The sequence below is a fragment of the Tyto alba genome, unplaced genomic scaffold (genome assembly GCF_018691265.1).
Source record: "Tyto alba isolate M040663 unplaced genomic scaffold, T.alba_DEE_v4.0 Super-Scaffold_20000042, whole genome shotgun sequence".
In the NCBI taxonomy this organism is placed as follows: Eukaryota; Metazoa; Chordata; class Aves; order Strigiformes; family Tytonidae; genus Tyto; species Tyto alba.
The window spans coordinates 14,811,742-14,834,361 of record NW_024881293.1 but is presented as its reverse complement, the minus strand read 5'-3'; the positions used below and the strand labels follow the sequence as shown (position 1 = coordinate 14,834,361).

At 55.4% G+C, this 22,620-nt stretch overlaps 1 protein-coding gene across 1 annotated transcript; it reads right to left on the bottom strand.

Annotated features, from left to right (window-relative positions):
• ATP8B3 (ATPase phospholipid transporting 8B3) lies at positions 1-18,129 on the bottom strand. Its single transcript, XM_042794272.1, has 29 exons — positions 18,090-18,129; positions 17,474-17,548; positions 16,763-16,854; positions 16,090-16,203; positions 15,517-15,615; positions 15,026-15,087; positions 14,348-14,420; positions 14,177-14,247; positions 13,523-13,605; positions 12,772-12,930; positions 12,179-12,267; positions 11,136-11,329; positions 10,217-10,425; positions 8,837-8,871; positions 8,219-8,375; positions 7,609-7,797; positions 7,066-7,178; positions 6,498-6,662; positions 6,087-6,198; positions 5,686-5,761; positions 5,097-5,238; positions 4,374-4,638; positions 3,912-4,135; positions 3,324-3,407; positions 2,791-3,030; positions 2,442-2,580; positions 2,038-2,165; positions 1,191-1,368; positions 1-885 (listed from the first exon to the last, which is right to left on the bottom strand). The coding sequence occupies exons 1-29, from the start codon at positions 18,127-18,129 to the stop codon at positions 689-691; spliced, it is 3,804 nt and encodes a 1,267-aa protein (XP_042650206.1). The 3' UTR covers positions 1-688.
• Between the last annotated feature and the right edge of the window lie 4,491 nt (positions 18,130-22,620).

The window sequence follows — 22,620 nt, the reverse complement described above, 5'->3', positions numbered from 1 at the left end:
TTTCTCCCTTGGTAGCATAGCAGAGATTTACAGGGGAGGAGAGAAAAGCTGAAGTCCTTTTAATTAAAAAATAAAAACAATAAAAAGGATGATCTGATCACCAGTCAGTTGTTCACCGACAGCTTCTCCAGCAGCCACCGCTGATGTCCCCCAAAAGTACTTTTCAGGGCTTTGCAGCAAACAGCCTGTGGCTACCAGCTGTCCCCAAAGATGGGGACATCAGTCCTGGGGGCAGTGGGACACGGCCGCTGCGGAGACAGGACATGGCACATAGTAGACGCCACCACCACGTGCCCCTCGTGCAGGGATGGCAAAGACAAGGAGGTAGAGACGGTGGGGAGCAATGAAGGCTGCAAGAAGCTGGGCTGGTTTGGTTGAAGAAGAAAAACCTGCAGCTAATCAATGCTACCTAGGTCCTGCTCCAGGAAAGAGGGGGGCATTTTAAAACTACGGTGCTGGGGTCTGATCTGGGTTGGGGCGACGCGTATGAAAGCTGTGGGCACTGGATCCAGCCCTGAGTGGGGATGGTGCTGGCTCTGCCCTGCACTCCTCGCAGCCGCGGGAAAACCAGATGAGGATCTTCATGCAGCCGCTGCAGGTCAGCCCCCGGCGTGGGAGCGGGTGAGCGGGGCTGAGGGGCTGCACTCACCACCCGGCCCCACTGCTGGTCTTGCGTCAGGGCATCTTATTAATTCAGAGGTGGAATAATAAGCCCTGGGACAGCAGAATTGCTGTTTGTGGGTCCAGCCTGGAGCGAGATCAGTCTCGAGCAGGAGGAGGCCCTGGCTCCAAGGGGGCTCCGGCTGGGGTGCCAGCCAGGATCTCGTAGGGCGAGGGGCCGAGCGTGGTGGCAGAGGTTGGTGGTTTTCACGGTTTTACAGGCTCCTGCAAAACCCAGGCACACACTGCATGGAGGAGAGGGAGCCACTGGCGGGACACGTCCCAGGGCTCAGCACCCAGAGCCCTCCAGGCTGGGCCAGCCTCTCTGCAGCCACAGGGGCTGCTCATGCTTCAAAACCATTCAGATAAGGTTTAAAAAAATGCCCCTCATTGGAGGGAGCTGGCCGGTTCTGTGCCTTGATGGCACCTCCCCTGCCCGCCATGGCGGGAGGCTGATGCCAGCCAGAGCAGCTACGCTGGGGGTCTGGGGAGGGAGGACAAAGCCGGGGCGGTTTCTGGGTGCAGGAGACCTGGGGCGGTGCTGCGGGTGGTCCCGGCACGCAGGCTGTCCCCGCGGGTGATGAGGCCGGCGTAGCCCTCCTGGTGGGAGAAGGCGTAGCTGGAGCGGCGGTGGAAGGAGCCGCGAGGGACGTGGGCACGCAGCTCCACCAAGGGCTCCGGCTCCCGCTTGGCCTTCAAGCGGATCTTCTGCAAGGAGATGGGGAGGTCAGGGCTGTGACCACCTCGCAGGCAAGCCCCCCCACCCCAAGGCAGGACACACAGCACAGGGACCCCCTCCACCGAGACATAGTTTGGCTCCCAGCTCCACCATGACCTGAGTTACCATGATGGGACACATAATGTGGGGACCCTCCCAGGGGGTCTAAAAAGCTCCCGGAGCTCTGGAGCACGATCTCAACTCCTGCTCTCATCTGGGACCTTTTTGTACCACCAGGAAGGTATCATCCACAACCCAGATGGGGATGAGCTCTTCCAAGGCTGGGGGTGGCACCAAGACCTGCATCAGACCCCAGTGCCTGAGTGTCAGGTCCGGAGAGTCCCGAAGGCCTGTTCCTTACTGCAGCCAAAAGCAGACCCTCTCCAAGAGCTGAAACCAGGGTCTTGCCCCAGGGCCATGAACCCATTTGGGGAGAGGGCTCTGGAGCCAGACTTGGGCACCAGTGTCACGAGAGACCACCACCAGCTGAGCGGTGCCACTAAGGAGCGTTGACACGTCCCACCACTACAGTCCAGGCAGTGGCTTCCCTGGGCAACCTCATCCTTCCCATGACCAGGAGCACCGTGACCAGCCCCGGACACCAACGGCAGCAGGAGGCAGACCCCCCCACCCCACGCCAGCCCCTGCACAGCCCTCACCTGCGCGGCAGTTTTGCCTGTGATGGTGCGGTACACGTGGATGGTGAGCGAGGGGATGGTGTTCACAACCAGGGACAGCAGGACCACGAGCAGGACGTAGGGGTCAGTCAGGGCATTCTGGCTGGCATCTGTCAATGAGAGAAATCGGTGGGCGTTTTTAAGTAGGGAAGGTGGAGAGAACAGAGGGAGCAACTGTTGGGGAACAGGCCCCCTCCCATGGAGGTGTTGAGGTGTCTAAAGAGGAGACGGCACCTAAACTGAAGTCAAAAATCAAGGCAGCGAGATCGAGAAGTGGCGATGAAGAGATGATCTACAAGGTGGGAAATGGCTCATAGCACCAAACCCAAGCTGGGCTTCCCTGGCTGGGACAGGGAAGGACCGTGGGGGTCCCTGGGGCATCTCACCTGGGAAGCAGAAGATGGCAGGGGCTACCCTGAAGGCATCAATGCTTTGGGTCAGGAAGGAAAAGAGGCAGAAGAGCAGCAGACTGGCTGTGACCATCAGGAAGGACAATGCCGTCCAGAACTTGGTGTCCAGGACGATCTGCAGGGATAAGTGCAGAGCACACAGCGTCTCATGGAGGCGGCAGGGACCCTCTTCCATTTGACGGCTTGTCCCGAATTCCTCCCCTGCCTCAAGGGAGATCACCCCCCCAGCCACAAAGCTGCTGGGGATGGTGTCAGAGAGCTCAGGGCTGCAGTCCTTAAACATTTACTGCTGGGCCAGGATGGGGAAGGGCAGATCAGCGCTCACCTCTATGAGGACCGATAGCAGCGCTGACGTGGCCACCGTGACGGCGAAGGACTCGTAGTCGCCAACAGCCTTGCTGCCAACGCGGTCCTCGAAGGCCCAGAGTGTGATGTAGAAGCTGGCGAGTGAGGTGCTGACCCCGTGCAGCAGGGTGACACCAAAAACGCGGTAGTTGAAGAGCTCATCTTGCTGCCCAACCACATAAAGCTCAGGGAACTCCAGGCTCTTCTTGGCACTCACATCCTGCCAGGAGAGCACCAAGCATCACCCTCCCCACCCACACTGGGGAGCAGGATTGGGCCGCCCCACCCAACAAACCCTTGGGTGAGTCCCTCCACCTGCTTCCTCTGGGGCGATGGGGAACAGGGGCACCCCAAGACCGGTGGTGAGCTCCAAATCCCCATCGAGAGGCTTGGAACCACGTCCCAACACAAAGAAGCGTGCAGATGGGGTGCAACGGCCGCTGGGCTGATTCATACCCGCTGGGGATGCAACATCCAGGCCCAGGGGCTGGGTGCAGCCCGAGGAACCCATACCTGCTCCAGAAGGCCCACAGACAGCACGGGGTAGGCAGTATAGAAAATGTTGTAGAGTGCAAGGAACCAGCCCTCGTACAGAGGCTAGAAGGGAGAAGAAAGCAGCTGTGAGCTCAGTAGTGCTTTGGAAAGACTCAGAAAGGGTGCCTAGGCACCAGGGGTGAGCCAAAGAGGCTCACACCCAAACTCTGGGGAAATCTCCACAGACTTGCCCCACATTGTTGCAGTGACCACGGGCCGTGCTGCAGCCACACAGTGGTGGTCAAGTCACACTGATGGCCCTTGGGATAGAAGCTCCCATTTTAGAGGAAACCAGCTTAATGCATGTGGGAGCTTTCCCTGTGTCTATCTGAGACTGAGCTGCAGCTCACAAAGACATCCCGAATCTCCCCAGGATGATTTTCCCAATCCGGCCAGGTAAGAGGAGGATAACCAGTTGCATCTCAGCCAGACACTGACGTGAACACGTGCCCGTCAGACAGTACCAGCCCCGAGACCTGCGTGGGATCCTCAGCAGGGGGTTTGAAACACCGGTGTGCAGACCTCCGTGGGATGGATGGGACCCCTGTTAACGGCAGCATCCCTCACCTGAGCTGTGAATCCGCTGTGGAAAGCGAACCAGACCTGGGCCATGAGGCCAGCAAAGGTCTTGTAGAAGAAGTAGCGGAGGAACTTGCAGATGCGGAGATACGCCCAGCGGCCGTGGATGAGCAGGAGCCGCTGGAGGTAGGAGAACTGCGCCAGGGCGTAGTCGCTGCACTGCACGGCTTGCATGCCCTCCAGCCCGCTGATGCCCACCCCGATGTCAGCGGCTGCGGAGGACAGGGGGGTGTGAAATGCCGGTGGGGAGGTTTTTCAGGGGATTGAATTTCCCTGTGGATTTCCCCCAGGCTGATGGGCAGAAGGTAAATCCAGGAGTGACGGGCAAAGGGAAGAAGCTGCCGCTACCGCATGCCACGGCTGCCGGAGTGACATGCCAGGCACCACCACTCCCCACCAGTGGGATGCACTGGCTGAAACCCCCCAGTCCCCCCCTGCCCCAAACCTCACTTTTGATCATGTTGACATCATTGGCGCCGTCCCCAATAGCCAGTGTGGTGGCCTTCTTGTGCTTCTTAACCAGCTGCACGATGAGGGCTTTCTGCTTGGGGGTCACCCTGCAGCAGATCACTGCCTGGCAGCTGGTGGCCAAGTCCACAAAGGCCTTCTCCACCAGGCTGCCCTGCTCCTGTGAGCCTGTAGTCTTGAAACAAGCCAGCCGCCGCCACAGCCGCCCCTTCTCCTTCAGCACCTCTCCCGTGTGGAGGATTTTGTCCTTAGGGGAGAAGACATGTGGTTGGGACCTCACCCATTGCCTTCATGGCATGAGGGCCCCCAGCTCCTCAACGATGTTCTTAAATCTCGTAGGTGCTACAAAGGAGTGACCCCAGTTTTCTCCAAGTTCAACACGCAGCAGGCACTGTGACCATGAGACCAGTTTATCCCAGTATGACCAGGAGAGCATGCGATTACCCACCAGCCTGAGTCATCCCAAAAGACCAGGCAGGCAGGTGTGGTCAAAGCCCCGCCAACGCCAAATGATGGGTGCAAGGTTGTCCTCCTCTTCCCTTTTCATTCCCCAACCCAAAATGGGCTTTTCCCACCCCTTGGACAGGAGGAGCATCACCTCCTCCACGTGCTGGTGCCAGCCAGGACTCTGACAGCACCAGGGCAGAAATGGCAATCTACCCGTGCAGGCAGGGAGCAGAGAAGAGCATCCGAGTGCCACCTTACCAGGAAGTCCCCACTGATGATGAGAGCTCTCTTCTTGTGGCACGAAGCCTCTGGGCGCTGCTGGGAGAGGCGGCCGCTGCACAGGGCTTCCCCGCTGCCGCTGAGGTTGTTGTTGCTCACCCAATAAACCTTGAGGATCTCGCTGTGCGAGGAAGGGGTGGTTGGAGTTGAGCCGGGGGCACTGGGCTCACTGCCTGGCTTTCACTGGGACCTACAGTTGGCCTTTGCCATCTCAAATCCAGCTCCGGGGAGGTGGAGTTGGTACCCGGTGGTGGGAACAGAGGGGACAGAGAGGGGGCCCCAAGGGCTCACTGATATCAGAAATCAGCCTCTGTCCCTGTGGTCTAGAGGCTGGAGAGACAATGTAAGCTCTTTCTGGTCAAAGCCTGCTAGGGAAGAGAATGCTGCAGGGGCAGAAACAGATGGGGAGGCCTGGAAAAGCATCGGGTCATGGACATCCAGGCTGGGACAGGGAAGGAGAAACATCTCTGCCAGAGTCCAGCTCTGCCCATCCTGAAAGGGTTCCTATGCCCTCGGGTATCTTCAGTGGGACAACAGTGTCCTGAACCAGGAGGCCACGGTTCCTCACCTGATCTCCTTCTCCTCCAGGATCTCCATGTCGCCCGTCAGCAGCTTGCACGCGTAGCCAATGTTCATTGCGGTCTCTGCAACACGCAGGTGTCAGTGGCCGATGGCCACGTGGTGCTGCCCCCTCCATCCTGGGCAGCCCCCAGCCCTTGGGTCCTACAGCCCTCGGTGGGCACCAGCTGCTGGGGGCTCTGCTCCAGCTCCGTGCCACCGCGCAGATGGCTTCCCCTGCCTCAGTTTCCCCGTGGGCGACATGATCTGTGGGATGTGCTATTACTTTATATTACAGGGAACATCAGAACCTGGTTGTTGCCCACTCCCAGGGTCTCATCTCTCTTCTCTGGTCCTGGTTAGGGGAAAAGCTGAAGCGTGTTGGTGGGGTCTGGCGTTGCCTCCACTGACCTTGTTTATCTCCCGTTAGCACCCACACTTTAATGTTGCCCAGTTTCAGCAGCTGGATGGTCTCAGGGACTCCATCTTGCAACTTGTCCTCGATGGCCGTGGCCCCAAGCAGCTGGAAGGAGGGTAAGTGGGTGTCATGCCGTGGGACAGGGCGAGATGCAGAGGTGGGACTTGCCCCTGGATCCAACCACAGGTCCATGCCCGTGGGTGGACACGACCTGACAGATCTCTGAGTGTCTACTGGCATTTCACCAAGTCACCCTTGGGGGGCAACTCCACCTGCCCTCCCACCCAGGGAACGGGTGCTGGGTTGGAGACTTCACTCCCTCATCCTGGGAAGCAAATCCCCACACTCCTGCCCTCCATGGGACCAGCACAGCCGGTTCCTCCTGAACCCCAGCCTCATCCCACCTGCAGGTTCTGCTCCATCTCCTCATACAGCTTGTCCAGCTCCTGTGCGCGGTCCTGCAGCAGGATGCTGGCCTCGTGGTACCTCCTGCTCCATACGCTGTACTCGACCTCGCTCACCTCCTTGCTGGCCAGGCACAAAGTCCTCAGTGTCTCCTCTGCAAAGCGCTGCAGAGATGAGACATCAGGTTTCCCTTCTCTTGACTGAGATGATTTTCCTGATGGACCAGGGCATCCTGCCAGCCAGCCAGGATGCTCCCATGGGCAGGGACAGAGACCCTCCAGGATCTGAGGGTCTCTCTCTGGGCACTGACTCCCTCCCCCATCCTATAGCATCCCCCATGAGCATCCTTGCAATGCAGCTGGTCCATGCAGAACACTGAAGGTGGATTTGATGCCCTCTTAGCCCCTGTCCCATATGCAGGTAAGGCTCCTAGAGCAGAAGGAAGAAGGAAGGACCAAAATCCTGAAGCCAGAGGGAGAAAGAGCAGCAGGGGACTCCAGAACACCCAGCTCAAAACCAGCAGCAGGGAGACCTGCCCTTTCCACCTCAGACTGGCATGGGACTCACATCCAGCGCCATCTCAGTGAAGGTCTCATTGGGCCCTCGCCGCTGCAGTCTCTCCAGGATGACGGTGTCAGCCCCCTTGGTGTAGAGCCGGATTGTGCCCTGGGGGTCTCGCACTGGGAGGGAGGGGAAGGACAGCTTAGGTACCCAGAGACAGATCCCACTCATCGCTCTCCCCATCAATGGCTGAGCTGCAGAAGGTGCCACGGGGGACACCAGTGCTTTTCTGCTTGCAGTCATAGGAAGCACAGGAATGTCCCCAAATCTACACCGCCATGAGGTACCATCAGGCTTCAAGGACTGTCAGTTCCTCACCCGCCTCCTCTGAGCCCCTGATTTACTTGCTCTCTCTTGGCTGCTCAAACCTGTCACCAAGGTATCAGGGTGAGCAAAACCACAGAGATGACCAGGACAGTCCTTAGGAGTCCCTGTGCCAGTTGAGGTCAACCACAGCCATCCCGTTGGCATCCCTTGCAGGGTTGGGTATGGAAGGGACCCTCCGTGTTCCTGGAGGGCCCCCTCCCTCAGACGCCCTGTCCCGCTCACCCAGGACAGACATCCTCTTGCGATCGCTGTTGAAGTCCAACATGGCCAGCACTTTGTACGTCCTCTTCACCCCCAGCTCGCTGATGGTGATGGTGTCTTGCGTTCGGGCCAGAAAGACGTACCCCAAGTTCCTGGCTGCCAGCACCAGCGCTTCTTCATCTGGTGAAGCTGCCTGATAAACCAGCTGGTCTGCACAAGAGGAGTAGGGGTTAGACAAAGATTCCCAGCCAAGCAGCTCTTGGACATCTGAAATACCCTGTTCTTGCCCAGCACCAACATTATCTATGGAGATCCTACAGTCCAAGCCACCAGGCTTGGGAAACTCAGTCCTGCTTTCTTATGTCTTCTGCTCATTATCCCAGGCAGGACAAGTTCCCAGACAGGGATAGATTATCTCTCCTGTGCTTCTGTTCCAACTAATTAGCTAATAAACCCAAATGTACACGTTTGTGATGCAAGGACCGTGGCCCAAAGCATCCCCGGGCTCTCACGCCACCTGCACCCCCACAGCAGAGCTTTGCTGGGTGATGCAAGAAGTCACCGCGGCCTCAATGCCTTGAACAGCAGCTCGACCCCACTCGGAGCGCGTCGACCACCGCGGCCAACCCACCACCCTTCTCCTCCACCATGACGGTGTGGCAGAGGGCCAGCAGCCTCAGGAACTCCCTCAGCACGGGGTCGCTGTCCCGCCGGGCAGCTTCCAGCAGCGTTGAATCGCAAAAGTCCAACTTCTTCTCCCCACGGTGGCTCCAGGTCAACCCCGACCCCTGCAAGAGGCATGGGCAGGCTGCAGGAGCCCGGGAGAGAGACCGAGGATGGGGCTCTGCACGGGGGATGCGGCTGGCTTGCAGTACAGCCACCCTGGGCTGGCACAGTCCGATCCAGATCGGAGTCCGTAAGCCAAGCTCTGCCCTGCCTACACAAAGGGGCTGAGTATAAAAAGGTTGGAAATAAAAAAAAAATTAAAAAAAAAAAAAAAAAAATTGGAACTGCATTATTTTATACACCAGGTTCCCCTGTCCTTAACCAGCAGCTGAGAACTGGCAAACTCGCCTGCCCGAGGAAGCACGTGCCTCTCTGTTACAGCATGGGACCCCACTGTAAGCAAGCTGTGCCCCAGAACAAAAGGCTGGTCCTGCTGCCGGTGTGATCAATAACTGCTACAGCTTTGGCCCCGATGAGGAGCAGCATCCAGCCCCACGCTACATGGGAGAGGAGAGTTACGCACCGATGGTTGCTTGTTCTCACAGTCTGTGCCTGTACCTGCCAAAATAAAAATAATTCCATTAACAGAGAGCTGACAGGGGGCCTCACTAGGAAGGGCTTGGAGCAGTTTCTTTAGATGGGACTGCTGCTTTTGCTGGTCAGAAGCCTGGCAAGAAGGGATCTGCTCAGTGCAGATCCAGCATCTGCTCAGTGCCGGTCATGAGCCAGACTCTGTTAGGATGTCCAGGTTTGACTTATTTGGCTCTTGTACTGTTCAGACTTTCTACACGTTTTTAATGTTAAAAATTCAGGTCTAGCCTTCATCCACGTTTCCCGGGAGACTCTGCAGTTGGCCAGAGACTAGTGGGATTATGGCGATGCTGCTATCACAGAGGTGCAACACAATACATCAGGCAGGGGAAAATTGGTTTTATTCCTGCTTAAAAACCTTTGCTAGATTTTTTTTTTCCCCCTCTTTGCTTTTATCACTGTCCATTTGTCTCAAGTGCCTGATACTTTCCTGATCCTCAGGAAAAAGGAGCTCCATGCTAAAGCTCTGGCCCACCCCACTTGCTAAATTTCACTAATTAAACACTGAAACAGCTCCCAAAAGCCAGCTGAGAGCTTGAGTAAGTATATCAATAAGAAAAGGAAGAACTTGGCAATTCTTGGGCTTCTAAGGGGAAAACCAAGCAGAATCATAAAAAAATCCCAAAGAGTAAGCACATGCGTTCACTGTAAAGAAACAATATATTGGAAATAATTATTTCTTTCCCTCCTCCATAGGTCACTTGAAAGCCTCAGAGTGCCCAGATTTGGAAACCAAGCTGGAGATCCACCAGAAAATGATGCAAAGAAAAGCAAAACCTCCTTTTTCTCTATGAGACCTTCATAGAAAATTAAAATCCATGGGCCTCACTGGCCCATCACCTCGTGGCTCCTCTGTCTGCCCAGTCCTGGACACCTGGGCCAGCATCAGATAATTATTCCAGGTGGGATCCACCTCACTCAGAATATGTGTTTGCCATGTAGCTGTGCTGAGCTCCTCACCCCAGGCTCCCTTTTGTACCAGGGAAGACCTAGCTGATCTCAGCTGAGTTTGGGGCACGATACATCTCCTGGAAGGTGGGCGCCCATTTCAGGAGGGCAGAACTGTGCCCTGACTCAATGCATTGGGAGCACAAGACAACTGTGCCTGCAGGTGTTGTGGCCCCTGCAAAGCACCAGTAACATGGGAGATGAGAACAAGCTGAATTCCTACAGCTTCTGCTTACACACTGGACCACCAACATCAATCCACATGCCCCAAGCTTCCTAGCAAGCCAGGAGTGGAAATAACCAAAGTGGCCTAAATTCAAGGTCTACCTCACGTCTCTACAAACTTGTGTCCACCAAAAGTTACCATAGATGGTCCCATTGATGCAGCACTTCTTGAAGCTCATAACATTTTGTGTCAAGGTGCCAGTCTTGTCCGAGAAGATATATTCGATCTGGCCGAGCTGATCATTGAGGCTGGTGCTTCTGGCTTTTGCTGGAATGTCCTTGACAGCGTAATACATTCCCAGATCCCAGTTGATAAAAAAGCTGTTCACCAGATAGATGAATTCAAACCTAGAGGGTGAGATGGAAGTAAACTTATGCTGGGGAAGAAGATGGCATTACTTGCATCCCAGGGACACTTGGGGGTCTGACACAGGAAGAAAGGGCAGAGGGGGACTCCCCACCACGATCGTATTGCTCTGAGCTTGGGAGAAGCAAGAGGGTTTTCATTGTTTGTGGCCAGTTTTCCAGAAAGCTCATCACACCAGACTGAGAGCTCACGGGGTCCCAGGCAGCTGGGCATCCCTCTGAAAATCTGGCCCTTGATGATACAAATTCATAGATCTGGAGATTCAGTGAAGGGCTGAAAAGTTTGGAAACTGCTTCTTCCAGCACAAATTGTGATTATTGCCTGCTCAGAACGGCTGTGCCCTTCCTCTTCCCCACCCTGCTGCTGCTGCTCAGTGGGGAAACATCACCTTCATGAGTCTCAACCTCAGCCTGCCCACAAATTCCAACATCAGTACGTGTCTTTGCATTTCTTTTCTGGCTTTTCTCTGGGAAGATCTCAAAGCACTTCATCAATGTTTGTAAGATACACACCCCATCCATCCTTACCCTCTTACGGCTAAGGGAACACATGGGAATGACTTGCTCAGGGCCACGGCTGGATCTCTGTGCAGCCCCATTTTGTGGCTGTAAACCAAGGTGCCAGCTGATGGCCAAGGACGGGGAGTGGGGCACTGCCTTCCGATCACTTCCAAGTTCTGTTTTTTTCTTACGTTATATACATGGACATGGGTATGATGATGCTCAGGAGGATCGTGAAGCCCCAGAAGTTGAAGAAGGCCTGCTGGGCAGGAGTTGTGTGTTTGTAGAGAGCAGAGAGGTAGCTGTGCTTCTCCTGGAACATCCTGGCCCAGAACCCAGAGGCAACGGCGAGGCCCAGCGACGTGACCAACAGCACCAGGAAGATCTGAGGTGGGAAGCCAGGATGACAAAGTCCCATCACACAGAGCCCACCAGACTCTTTTCTAGGACCAACCATTGCCCCTCCCAGACTCTTTGTCACATTTAGCTGTAAGCCTGCGGAAAGGTGTTCTTGTGCCTGAAATTGGCTCTCAGAGCTCATTCTGGGCTGAGGTGAAGGATTGCAGCACCTATTTCAGCTCGACACGTCTGCCACATACACACAGCAAACCCCAACTTTCCCACCCTCCTAAATGCCTCAGACACCATCTCCCTGGACACGGGGTGTCCTACAGCCTTCCAGCTGAAGTACCAGGACTGCTACTGGCCCATCTGAGAAGTGATGGCACTCAACCCCCAGGGAGAGGACTAAGAGCCATCCAGTTCCTCGTTATGACCGTGCTGCTTTGCTTCCCGCGGAGGAAAGGCTCCTCCTTCCTCTGTCCTCCATCTGCTCCGTGCTGAGCCACAGCCCGCAGCCCCCCCAGCACAAGGCACCCCCCCCGGGACCTGCACGGTGAGGCACTAGAAAAGCAGGCCGGGAGGGGTTGGAGATCCTGAATACTGCAGCTCCGTGGTTCAAGTCCTCTACAGCCGAGGACACAGAGCTACCAGGGTCCAGGGTTTAAGCAACACAACCATGATGCAGACTGCTCCAGACCCAGCAACTGCCACTTCCTGGGAACGTCAGCTTGGTATTTGCTCATGAAACGTTAAACGCAAGATATTTTGAACAGAATATCGCAAGCTTAAGAAAATCAGCATCAATCACCCAAGCAAGAAGCCTTTCCTGAGAAGACCTAGAAAGCCCAGGAGGCCGGTGGACCAGGGCGGGAGGTGTTTGCACCACACTCACTATGATCACCAGCCGGTCCATCATGCGGTCCAGCTTGGTTTTCTTCCGCTTGATCTTTCCACAGTTCCTCATAATTTTGGAATCAAATCCTGGACGAGAAACATTTTAGAAGTAAAGACGCAAGTCCACAGCCCCGTGGAGGTTGACTTGCAGCTAAGTGATGCTGGTTTCCTCCACAGCAACAGCTCCCCCCCCCTCTGAAAACCTCAGAGGACTGCATCTCCTGATCAAGCTGTGGCTGCACACTCGGGGAAGTGCTGCTTACTGCAGATCCTACCCCTCCTACAAAATGCATGAGGCCACAAAGTGGAATGGATCCGGGACATGATGCAGGTGAAATATAACCTGGGATGAGTAGAAGTTTGGTACCACCACATCATCTCCCTGCCAGCAAGTCCAACACCAACAAAGCTTAGGACAAACTTCAGGGGGGGGGGGAGCGGACAGGGGGGGCGTCGGTTACAGCTGCAGGTCCTCCCATTTTTGCATCAGCTGGGAATGGGACCTGCTGATGCCAGAAGCACTTGGGCAGCTTAAAATCCCCGGGAACCTGAGTGTTTTCTGTCCTTCCCGATCTGGGCCCGGGCACTCACCTGCGTAGATAACCAAGCCGTAGCAAACGTCGGTGTTGCGAAGCTTGCAGCCTCGCAGCAAGATCCTTTCGCTGTCGAGCGAGTAGGTCTCGCCCCTCCACTCCAGCGTGCCGGTGAAGCTGTGCATGCGGCTGTTGGGCTCCTCGCAGGTCACTCTCCCTTGAGCAGAGGGCACAATTCAGGTGATGGTGCTGGGGGAAATAAGAGGACCTTCCTCTCCCTCATCCCCCATGCCTGCCCCCCTCCAAAGAGGGGTGCTGGGGGCTTCTCAGGGAGATTCAGGTTTTGTCAGGGCATCTCCAGGTACAGTTGGGATATGGACGGCTCAAATTAAGGCTAAGCAGGAGGGCCACCCCGCAGTGCTGGGAGGGTGCTCAGCCCAGGAACCGCACTGGGCTATAAATACTGGAGAAGGTACAAACACAACCCCCTTCATCCCCAGAGCCTCTGAGAGGAGAGTCTGCGTCCTATGGAGGTCTGAGCTCAGGTTTGGGAGCCAAGCACTTGATTCCAGTGGGGAAATCAAGAGCCAGGGCAGGGGGAAGGTGCACAACCCCGATGGCCCCATCACAGAGACACTCTGCTGGGGAAGGGCCTCCACGCAAGGTCTCTGGCTCCTTGCAGACTGGAGCAAATGCAACCTCCCGCTGGACTGAGGACACTTGGTGCCCGAGGGGACAGAGACTTCCCGAGGCTGAACCCTTCCCATCCCAGCGGGCTGGCCGCATCCTCGCCTCTCCGGGAGACTCACCATCAAAGGCAGCCATGCTCTCCTCGCTCACCAGCTCCTGGTGGGTGGCCAGAAGGGCTTGTCTGAACTTCAGGTTTGTTTCCCTGCGAACAAGAGCCAGAGAGGGAAAGATAAGACGACCCTGTGGGGTGACAGAGTTGTTAATTCTGCTCTCAGACCCATGGGATGGAGAGAGCCATTAATTATCAGGTGATTACATGAGTGATTGCAATGAAAAGCGAGCTAGGGATCTATCATGCCAGACATCGAGCACTCATGCAGGGAGAGAGCCCTGGCCTGGAGACCCTGCCATTAAATCATCCTGCCGAGGGAGGCGGGAGGCATGGGCAGCTGCTCTCCTCAGCCTGGCTGGGAGGAAGCCAAGAGATGGAGGGAGATGCTCGAGGTCACAAGCTGTGCTGCGGAAGCCTCAAAAGTGTTTTTGGAGTCCCATTTTCAAAATCTGGGGCTCGGATCCCATTTCTGGGGCGTCTGTAGGTTTAGCTTCCAGAGGATTCCCCACAGCCCGTGGTTTCTGCTGAACTTGCAGCCCTCCCAGCCTGCCTGAGCCCCCAGTGCCAGGGGATCCGCAAGGCTGGAGGCTTCACCCACTGACTGGGATGTCTCTGTCCCTCTCCTCCCGTGGTAACGGTGGGCCCCTGCCCCTCTCCTTACCCATCAATGTCGGCAGTCTCCACGTAGCACAGGCTGCTGGGCTCCGAGCTGCACAGCAAGAGCATATCGGCCTTGGAGAGCAAAAAGGGGGAGAGAGCATCTGGCTGAGCTTCTCCTCACCAAACCCCCCCACTACTATGCCTGGCACACAGAGAGCTCCAGGCCACTCACCGGGACCAAGCTCTCCTTACGCAGGCGGACGATGTCCCCGACGCAGATGTCGCGCCATTTTTGCCAGCGGAAGCTGCAGGAGAATTAGGAGGGAAAATTTTATCCTTGAAGGGCTTTGGGAATGGACGCTGTGGCTGTTTCTGTCCTCTGGGCCAGCCTGTGTCTGTCCCAGCTTCTTGCATGAATGGGATCTCTGGACTGTTGATTCCTCTGCCACCGTGGTGGCCTCCCATCTGCCGAGCACCGAGGATGGCACGGGACCCATTTGTCACATCCATATCCCCTGTACCCACGGGTGGCAAGGACTTTCAGCCCCCTGGACACCGGTGGGAAATGTTGGTCCTTCCCCAAATCAGTGCTTAGCAGTGATAGGACTCCATGGATTAAATATGAGGGCATGAAGGAACTTATGTGGCCAAGGAGACCCTCCTCCAAGCATACCACAGCAAATCAGGGCTTTTTTTAGACCTGTTGTCTGTGACTGAAGTATGATCATCCCTACAAGGGAACAGCTGGGCCTGCGGCAGATTTTGGGAAGCGATGGGAGTTTGCAGAGTCAGGGACAGTCCCCCCAAACCCCTTCCCAGCTGCTCTGCTCAAGGATGCTCAGTGCTTCAGATGATCCATCGTTCTACACGGGCCTGGAAAACACAGGTACAGCTTCCCAAAGCCCCTCACCTCTTCCCAGACAGGATTTCACATGGCCTGCTGTTGATGTTTCTGTCACTTTGGTGACGGCCCTGCAGAGAGGCGAGAAAGAAAGAGGCCAAAAGAAAGGGTTGGGCCATGCCAGACTTACTCGTCCCATGAAAACAACCCTCTTAATGCTACAGCTTGCCTCCTCAGCCCCAGGGCAAGACCTGATTTCTGAAGCAATCAGAAGATGTATTCTGGTGAATAAAGAGGCTAAATTCCCCCAGGGTATTTCTGGGGACCAACCTGGGAATATAGCCATTGCTTAAGAAATCAGAGATGGGGATCTATACCCCGAGGAAAGCAACTGGCTGGTCACATCCTTCCCAAGGGATAATACAAAGCAGTTTGGACATGGTAGAGTTGATGGTACCTCAGAAACGATGAATGACAGCAATTCCCAAGCTTTTCAGTTCACTGCTGATCATTGCCCCCCAGAACCTGTGCCGAACAGTCACTTCACAACCCATACTCACAATGTCATCAATCAGGTCTCGTAGACCCCGGATGGTGAGAAGGCAGCTCAGGGGGAACAGCAGAGTGTACCAGGGCAACGTGGAGATCTCAGGGAAGGTCTAGAGAAGGAGAATTTTACACCACTGACACAACTTTCATCCCACCTTGGGATGTATGAGGTGACTGAGTAACTCCTCCTTGCTCCCAGCTCCTCTCCCTAGCCAGTGCTGAGGACAGCAGGACCCATCTAAGAAGAATCAAATCAACATTTCTGTCTAGAGAGAACTGCTTTGTTGAATTTCCATCTCTTTTTAAAGTGGAGGTGTGAAATACATGTGGGTCCCTGAATGTGGAGGGTAGGATTTCTATTTCAGTGTGATCTACATGAGCTTTGCTTGCATCCAAACCAAGTCAAAGTAACCAAACTTAACATAGGTTAAACCCCTCAAAGTTCACGAAAGACAATGAACCCCACTGAAAAGCAGCATCCTCAGCACCATTTGAGACCAGGGTCCCCTATTCTAAACACCAGACAACCCTCCTTTGCTAGGCAGGCTCACACACACTTGCTCTTACCTTGGTGTTAATCTCACCTGTAAAAGGATGACAAAGACAAAGTAGACGTTGGCCATTCGGTGGAACTGCTCATAGAGGTTCAGCGGCAGGAAGGTAAAGATGTTGTACTTGGCTGTCTTAATAGCGTTGCCCTGCAGAAGAAAGCCAGGTCAAAGCCACAGTGGGAGTCCAGCCACATGAAAGCTAGGATGTGTTTTGAAAATGCCCAAAACATTTTGATGTTTTTAGGACGTCTCAACTTTTCATGCTGTAAGAGACGCCATTAAAAATTTACCAAAGCCATAAAGAAAAAAAAGAGGTTTATTAGAGCAAAGTGCTATATAAAATTGAAACAAAATATTTTGCTCCTGATCATCTAAAGCGTATTTAACTGACCCCCAACTAGATGGTCATTATTTAGCTGGGAAAAAAAACATCTGGTTTTGTTCAATCAAAACTTTTAAAAAAATCTTTCTATTGATTTGACCATCAGACTAAAAATTATCCTTCAGACAGTTCTGCTCCTTGACTGACTGCTTCAGAGGGCATCTGGGGCACTAGGCAGGAAGCAGCCCTTCCTCTCCATTGAGGCTTACCCGTGTGATGCTCCATCCTACTGGAGATCACTCTGCAGCATCTCTGTCATGTCCCCCCCACCCCCCACCAGCTCTGAGTAAAGAAATGGCCCAGGAGTGGCCCAGGCTGACTCACCGCATATTTCTTCTTGGTCAGACAGAAGGCAAATTTCTTCTTGAATTGCATGTGGTAGTTTCGGTCGTTGGCCCTCACCTCCCAGGTGAAAGCTGGAAAAGCAAGTAAATACCCAGCAGCTCTCATCAGATCCAGGCCATGGACATCAGCCTCTGGCCCCTGAGGACACAAGGACCAGTGACGGTGCCACTGGGCTCACGGTGACCCACTGCTGGTCAGATGGGCTTTCCACAGAGCACTTACACCTTGAGAGATGCTGGAGGCACAACTGGGACAGAGCTGGATCTTTGGGATCAGCTGGGTTACAGAGTGGATTAGAGGAGGCAGGAGGCCAGAAGCTTCCAGAGATGGAGGACAGCAGTGCACGCTTCCCCTCTGAGCCCCAGGCTAACCCTTTGGGCTTAGGTTTTGCTTTAACAGTATAACCAGGCCAGGTGAAGGACGACTCCTCCAAGCACAGTCTTTGCTGTTCTGAAGACTGGTCCTTCATCTCCTGATTTCATTTTTGCTATCCCAGTGCAGATACTGCCAAGCAAGGGACATCCCAGGCATGTTCCCCAACTCCTGCAACCCAGCTGACGGTCCATCCTTTCAGACCATTTCACCCCAAATCTGCTGCTTCCCCATCTCACAACCCTGCCCACATTCAACTTTCTCATAAACTGTCTGAAAAAAAAGAAAAACCCCAAAAGACACTCATTGCACACTGACCTGGCAGCTGCTTCTTTCCATGCAGGCAGCCTGGGGCTGGGTCCTGCTCAGCCATGCTGGCACTGCTGCCAGGATCTAGGAACAAGGACAAGCACAGATATTTGAGCAATGACAACATGATCCCACTGGGATGCTTCAAAATGCCAAAGCTGGATCCTCCACCTCTCCAAGACAGGACATCGTGCAGATGGGACACTCTTCTGCACACAGCTGGGGATGGGTGTCTTCCCCAAGCTGCAAACTTACTTAGACCTTTTTATTACCCCAGAGATGTAAAACCCCACACTGACATGCAGTCCTCTGTAGCCATCTGAGTGTCACAGATCAGTGACATCAGGCTGAATATTTGTTATCAGGAAATGTCTTTCTCCCTTTAATGCCCGATGTTCTTTTCCCTGCCTTCTGCAGGACCGGCCACAGCTCAGATCTGAATTGAAATCCACTTCACCCGGGCATTTTTTTCCAACAGTCACAGAGTCACCCTTCACGGGTGCCTTATGCTTACTCAAATCTTGTGTGGGCATTGGTGCTGGGGGTTGCCTGGATAGACCCCCTGCCTTCTCAGTGGCCTCAGGGATGCTCGACAGCTTTGGCATGGGCCATCTTTCAGACCCACCTTCGTCCAGTCCCAGCTGCCCCTGACAACTCAAAGACATTTTTCCTCTCTGAAGAAGTTATGGGAAATCATTTGAAGTCATCAGCGAGGAATAGAAACTCTCCCCATCCTGCCATCACACCCGAGCATCCGTCATGCCTAGAGAGCAGCCACCTTCATCAATGACAAGATTTCCCTTACGCTCAGTAGCTCAGTGACCTTCCCTGCAGGGATGTTAGGGAAGATTAATTAATGTTTGTGAAGCGCTTTGTGATCCTTACATGAAAGGATTCAGTGAGGTATAAAGCATTAATTAACTTATTATTAAATAATCCCACACAGAAGTCTGTCCCTGCCATTATTTTTTATCTCACTCCTTTGATCACTTCTTTTTTAACATTCCTTCACTGAAGTATCTACTTCTCTCACTATTGCTCTTCATGGTACAAGGCAAATTTGATATTGGTTTATCCCAACACACGACACTGCCCTGAGATGCTCACGGATGCCACCAGCTGGGCCAGAGCTGTCACCTCATCCCAGGTCAAAGAGACCCTGAACAGCAACACGGGCAGCGCCTCAGCCCCTGTGTCCAAGAACTTATCCCCAAAAAGCTTTGATCCGCAACATCACCCTTCTTTACCATAAAGGACTCAGCATTTGTCCCTATACTTGGATCCTAAATGGCACCCATGAACTCAGCATCTTTGGGGCCCATCTTTCTTTTCACGACGTGGCTGAGAAGGAAGGAAGGGTTGCAGGGAGCCCCTGTGCTTGGTGGGAAACTCATGCTACATCCCACGGCTCCAACTACTATTTGTCACCTGGATAAGAGAGCATGGGAAGAACAAGGCTACATGGAGGGACGAGATTTCTTCCATACCCAGCTGCACAGAAGCCCCTTGGGGCCCAGACTGGCTGTTCCCGCTTTGTGTGGGCAAAATAAGGTGGCAAAGGATCTTCCCTCTTCAAGGACTTGACACAGAGAAATGCAGATCTCCCACCTTCCTCACTGCTGTGACCCCACTCGTGTCCTTGGCCCACTGAAGCTGTCAGCCTGGGACATCTTTCCCTGCAGACAGCCAATTCTGGGCTACATCTAATTGCAGAGAGACAAGGAGGGGGGGACACCAAACCACCCTCCACCCCCTGCTCCTGCCAGGCATGTTTCCCTGCCTCCTTCTAGCAGAGGGTCACGTACCCCCCAACCACTCAGGGGTACCTCCTCCTCCTGGACCATAAATGGACCAAGGGATACAGGCTCACTGGAGGCATCTGCACCGTGGGAAACATCCAACAGGAGACAAGATGAACCTCAGGGCGTCCAGAACGGGGAAAACTGAGCCGCCTGCTCACGTCCCTCTAAGCTAGCCACTGCCCCTTGGTTCATCCTGGTGAAGGAACCATCCCTGCTGTGAGCCCATCCCCAACGCGGGGCCAGGGCACAGCAAGGTCCTCCCAGCAGCCCCCAACCACGGGCAAGCAGGGAGGGCAGCCAAGGTCACCTCTGAGCCCAGATCTCCAGTCGAGCTTGTGATGATGGAGTAAGTCCAAATTCAAGCCAGGAAGCCAACGTGCAGGTCAGGATCCGGGCTGGTGACAAAGGCCAAGGTGAGACGCAGCCTGGTGATTGCTGGGCAGGTCCACTGGGACAAGATCAGCTCCAGGGCCAGGCCAGAAGGTCAGTCCATGAGTAGAGGGCTGGGTGATGGCCAAGCACAGGCCTGTGGTCAAGCTGGAGACAGAGCCATCTACAGCAAAGCTTGGGCTAGGACTGAACCCCAGGGCTGAGTTTAACTAGAGCCCGTGGGTGGGTGCAGAGAGGTACCAGGTGAGGCTGCTCAGGGCCATTAACTCCAGTCAGTGCCCTTGGGGCCCTGGCCCGTTGCTCAAAGCATCTTCTGACCTTGCTCCTTGCTCCAGGATATTAAGATGAAAGCTGAGGCTGACAGTGATGGGTGCCAAGACGTGTGCCTGGGCTCACTGCTTCCAAACCAGCAAACGGTGCGATCGCTTTAATCAAAGGATCAGGCCCTGCCCTGCCCCGAGTCTCACCGAGATGCACTGGAAAACCTTAATTTTGTCTGTGGTCATCCTCTCAGAAAGTCCCTCTTGTGCTCAGGATCAGGCCAGAAGTTGACTATCCATCATGTCCCCGCTGTGTTTGGCATCCCTGAGCCCCATTGTACCCAGTAACAATCACCGGCACCCCCTCCACACACTGCTCATTGGCTCCAAAGAGCCCCTGTTCCCAGGTGATGCCAAACGAAAGTATGACTAATTAAGCACCTGCAGTTGGCTAGTGCAGGACGCTCTGTGCAGCTGAGTGCTGTGCAAAGGCAGCCAGGAGAACAGCCTCTTGCCAGAGCCCAGGAGCAGGGGGAAGAGGGAAAACAAGGGAAAAAAAAAAAAAAAAAAAAAAAAAGAGAGTAATTGAAAGCACTGGAGAAGTATCCAAGAAACCTCAGTTCCAAGAAACTCTCGACAAGCCTCACTCATCGCCTCAATAATTAGAAATAAAAATTGCACTTAGGGTAGGCGGGAACGGGCTGGAAGTGGGTGCCAGGGCGCCCTGCCAGCCCCAGCCGTGCGGGCGGGCAGCCAGACCCTGCACCGGCCCCAGCCCGGCGCTTCCCGCGCCCAGAAAGGGTCAGCGATGGCCAAAGGCAGGAGACATCCTCTGCCCGCTGCTCCACACCTCCCCCAGACCAGCAGTGATTTACTAACCCACGGGATGTTCCTCCAGCTCAAAGCCTGGGATTGAACCAGCTGGTCCACCCACCCCAGCAGGGAACGTCCCGTCCCACCGGTCCCTGAGGTCTCCAGCTGTAATGCAGCCACACGGTGCTGCTGGGTGCTAACAAGACCCAAAGCAGAGCTTTCTCACCCCAAAACCCATAGTTTTAGGCTAGTGAAGGTTTGCATGGCTGAATACAAATAAACCAGTTTTAAGTGGGAACGGGCACTGCGCCACAAGGGTTTGGCTTAGGTTAGCGAAACACGCGGAGATTTATGTCAGGTGCTGATCCGACCCGCTGCTACGGGGTTTCTGTGACGGTTTTGTTTCTGAAATCTCCAGATAAATGTTGTTGCTCGGTACAGGAATCAGTGTGAGACGTGTCGGGTGCCCTGGGAGCTCCCAGCAGACCCAGCACAGCCAGCACCCGCAGCCGGGGCTTTCTGGTTGCCTTTGTACCCCTCCTGCTCCCTCCCAGCCAAAAAAAAATGGGGGACCGGGACCAGCCTGACCTCCCCCCCCCCCCCGGTTCCCCTGCCCAGGGCTGGTGGGTGTTGCTGTTGTTTACCCGATTGCAGCGTCTCTGCGGGACCCCGGCCCCCATCCCGCCGCCCCGGGGAGCCCCCTCACCCCAGGCTCAGCCCCATCGCGACAGCGGTCGGTGACCCCGGCCCAAGGACGGGCGACGAGCGGCTGGGTGGGCGCACGCAGCTCGTGTCTCCTCCTGCCCTCGTCACGCCAGAAATGCCCCCACGCTCCGGCCGGGTGGATCACGGCTCATTAAAGCCTCTCGGGGTATTTTCCCCAGCCCCATTGACGTGCCCGGGCCATGAGTTTCCCTCCGCTCGCCCTATTTTTTCCACCTGCTTTGATGTGACTCCAGGTGAAAAGGCGGCTCCCCCATCCCGAAACACTCCCCCGTGCCCAGCATCCAACCACAGCTTTGTTCGAGGGGTGCTGCCCTGGGCTCCCTCCTTCTCCCCGGGGTCCACAGGGAGGGACGCAGCTCCCAGAGGAGCCCCAAAGCACCCGCTGGCAATGAACCCCCACCACACCCACTGCCCACTCGAGTCCCAGTCGGCACCCATGGGTGCCCCGAAAGCGAGGAGGAGGAGGATGGCAGCTCTTGGGACCTGCTTCCCTGAGCGGGGCGGGTGCCACTGTGCCGCGCCCCCCCTGGTCCCCGTACCTGCACCAATCCTGCCCACGGCCCCGCCGACAGCCCCGGGCAGCCGCTGAGCTCCTGCCACCGCAGCACCCAGGGGGAACTGCTGCCACCCATCCGGCCCCACGCAGGGACTGTGGGGACAGCCCATGCCACACCTCCAGCCCTGGCCAAGCAGGGACCTGCCTCCCATCCTGGCTGCCTGCCTCTCCCTGCCTGCTGCCCGGGCACCCCCGGGGGCTCCCCCTCCTCGCTGGCAGCCGGGCACGGATCAAAACCTGCCCTGATTTATCGTCTCAGCGCAGCCTGGGTCAAAACAACCCGGAGCCGCTGCTGCAGGAGCTGTTCCCGTGGGATCTGCCAGGGGATGGGGACACGGTGTCAGGGCCAGGGCGTCCCCACCACCGTCCCAGTGGAGAGGCAGGTGGTCCCAAACTGGGTCTGAGGACAACGGGTGGGCACAAGCATGTCCAGGGCAGTGTTTAGGAAGAGAGCAGGCAGATTCGGGCAGCGGGGGCGTTGGGCTGCACTGGGGATGAACTGGTTTCACTGGGGAGTTCCCAATCCCCCCCACCTCAGAGCCCCCGGGGCCTGGCAGCAGCTCAGTGGGGCTCGGGCTGTTCCTTGAAAAATGAGGAAGGTGGGAGCAG

Bases quoted from the DNA above. Each gene is read 5' to 3' on its own strand.
- ATP8B3 (XM_042794272.1), bottom strand. From the start codon at position 18,129: ATGTCTTTGAGTTGTCAGGGGCAGCTGGGACTGGACGAAG. The intron at 12,931-13,522 runs GTGAGTCTCCCG...CCTCTGCTCAAG, and splicing joins GAGCATGGCTGCCTTTGATG to GGAGAGTGACCTGCGAGGAG. The intron at 8,872-10,216 runs GTAACTTTTGGT...TTATTTTGGCAG, and splicing joins CATCAATGGGACCATCTATG to GTACAGGCACAGACTGTGAG.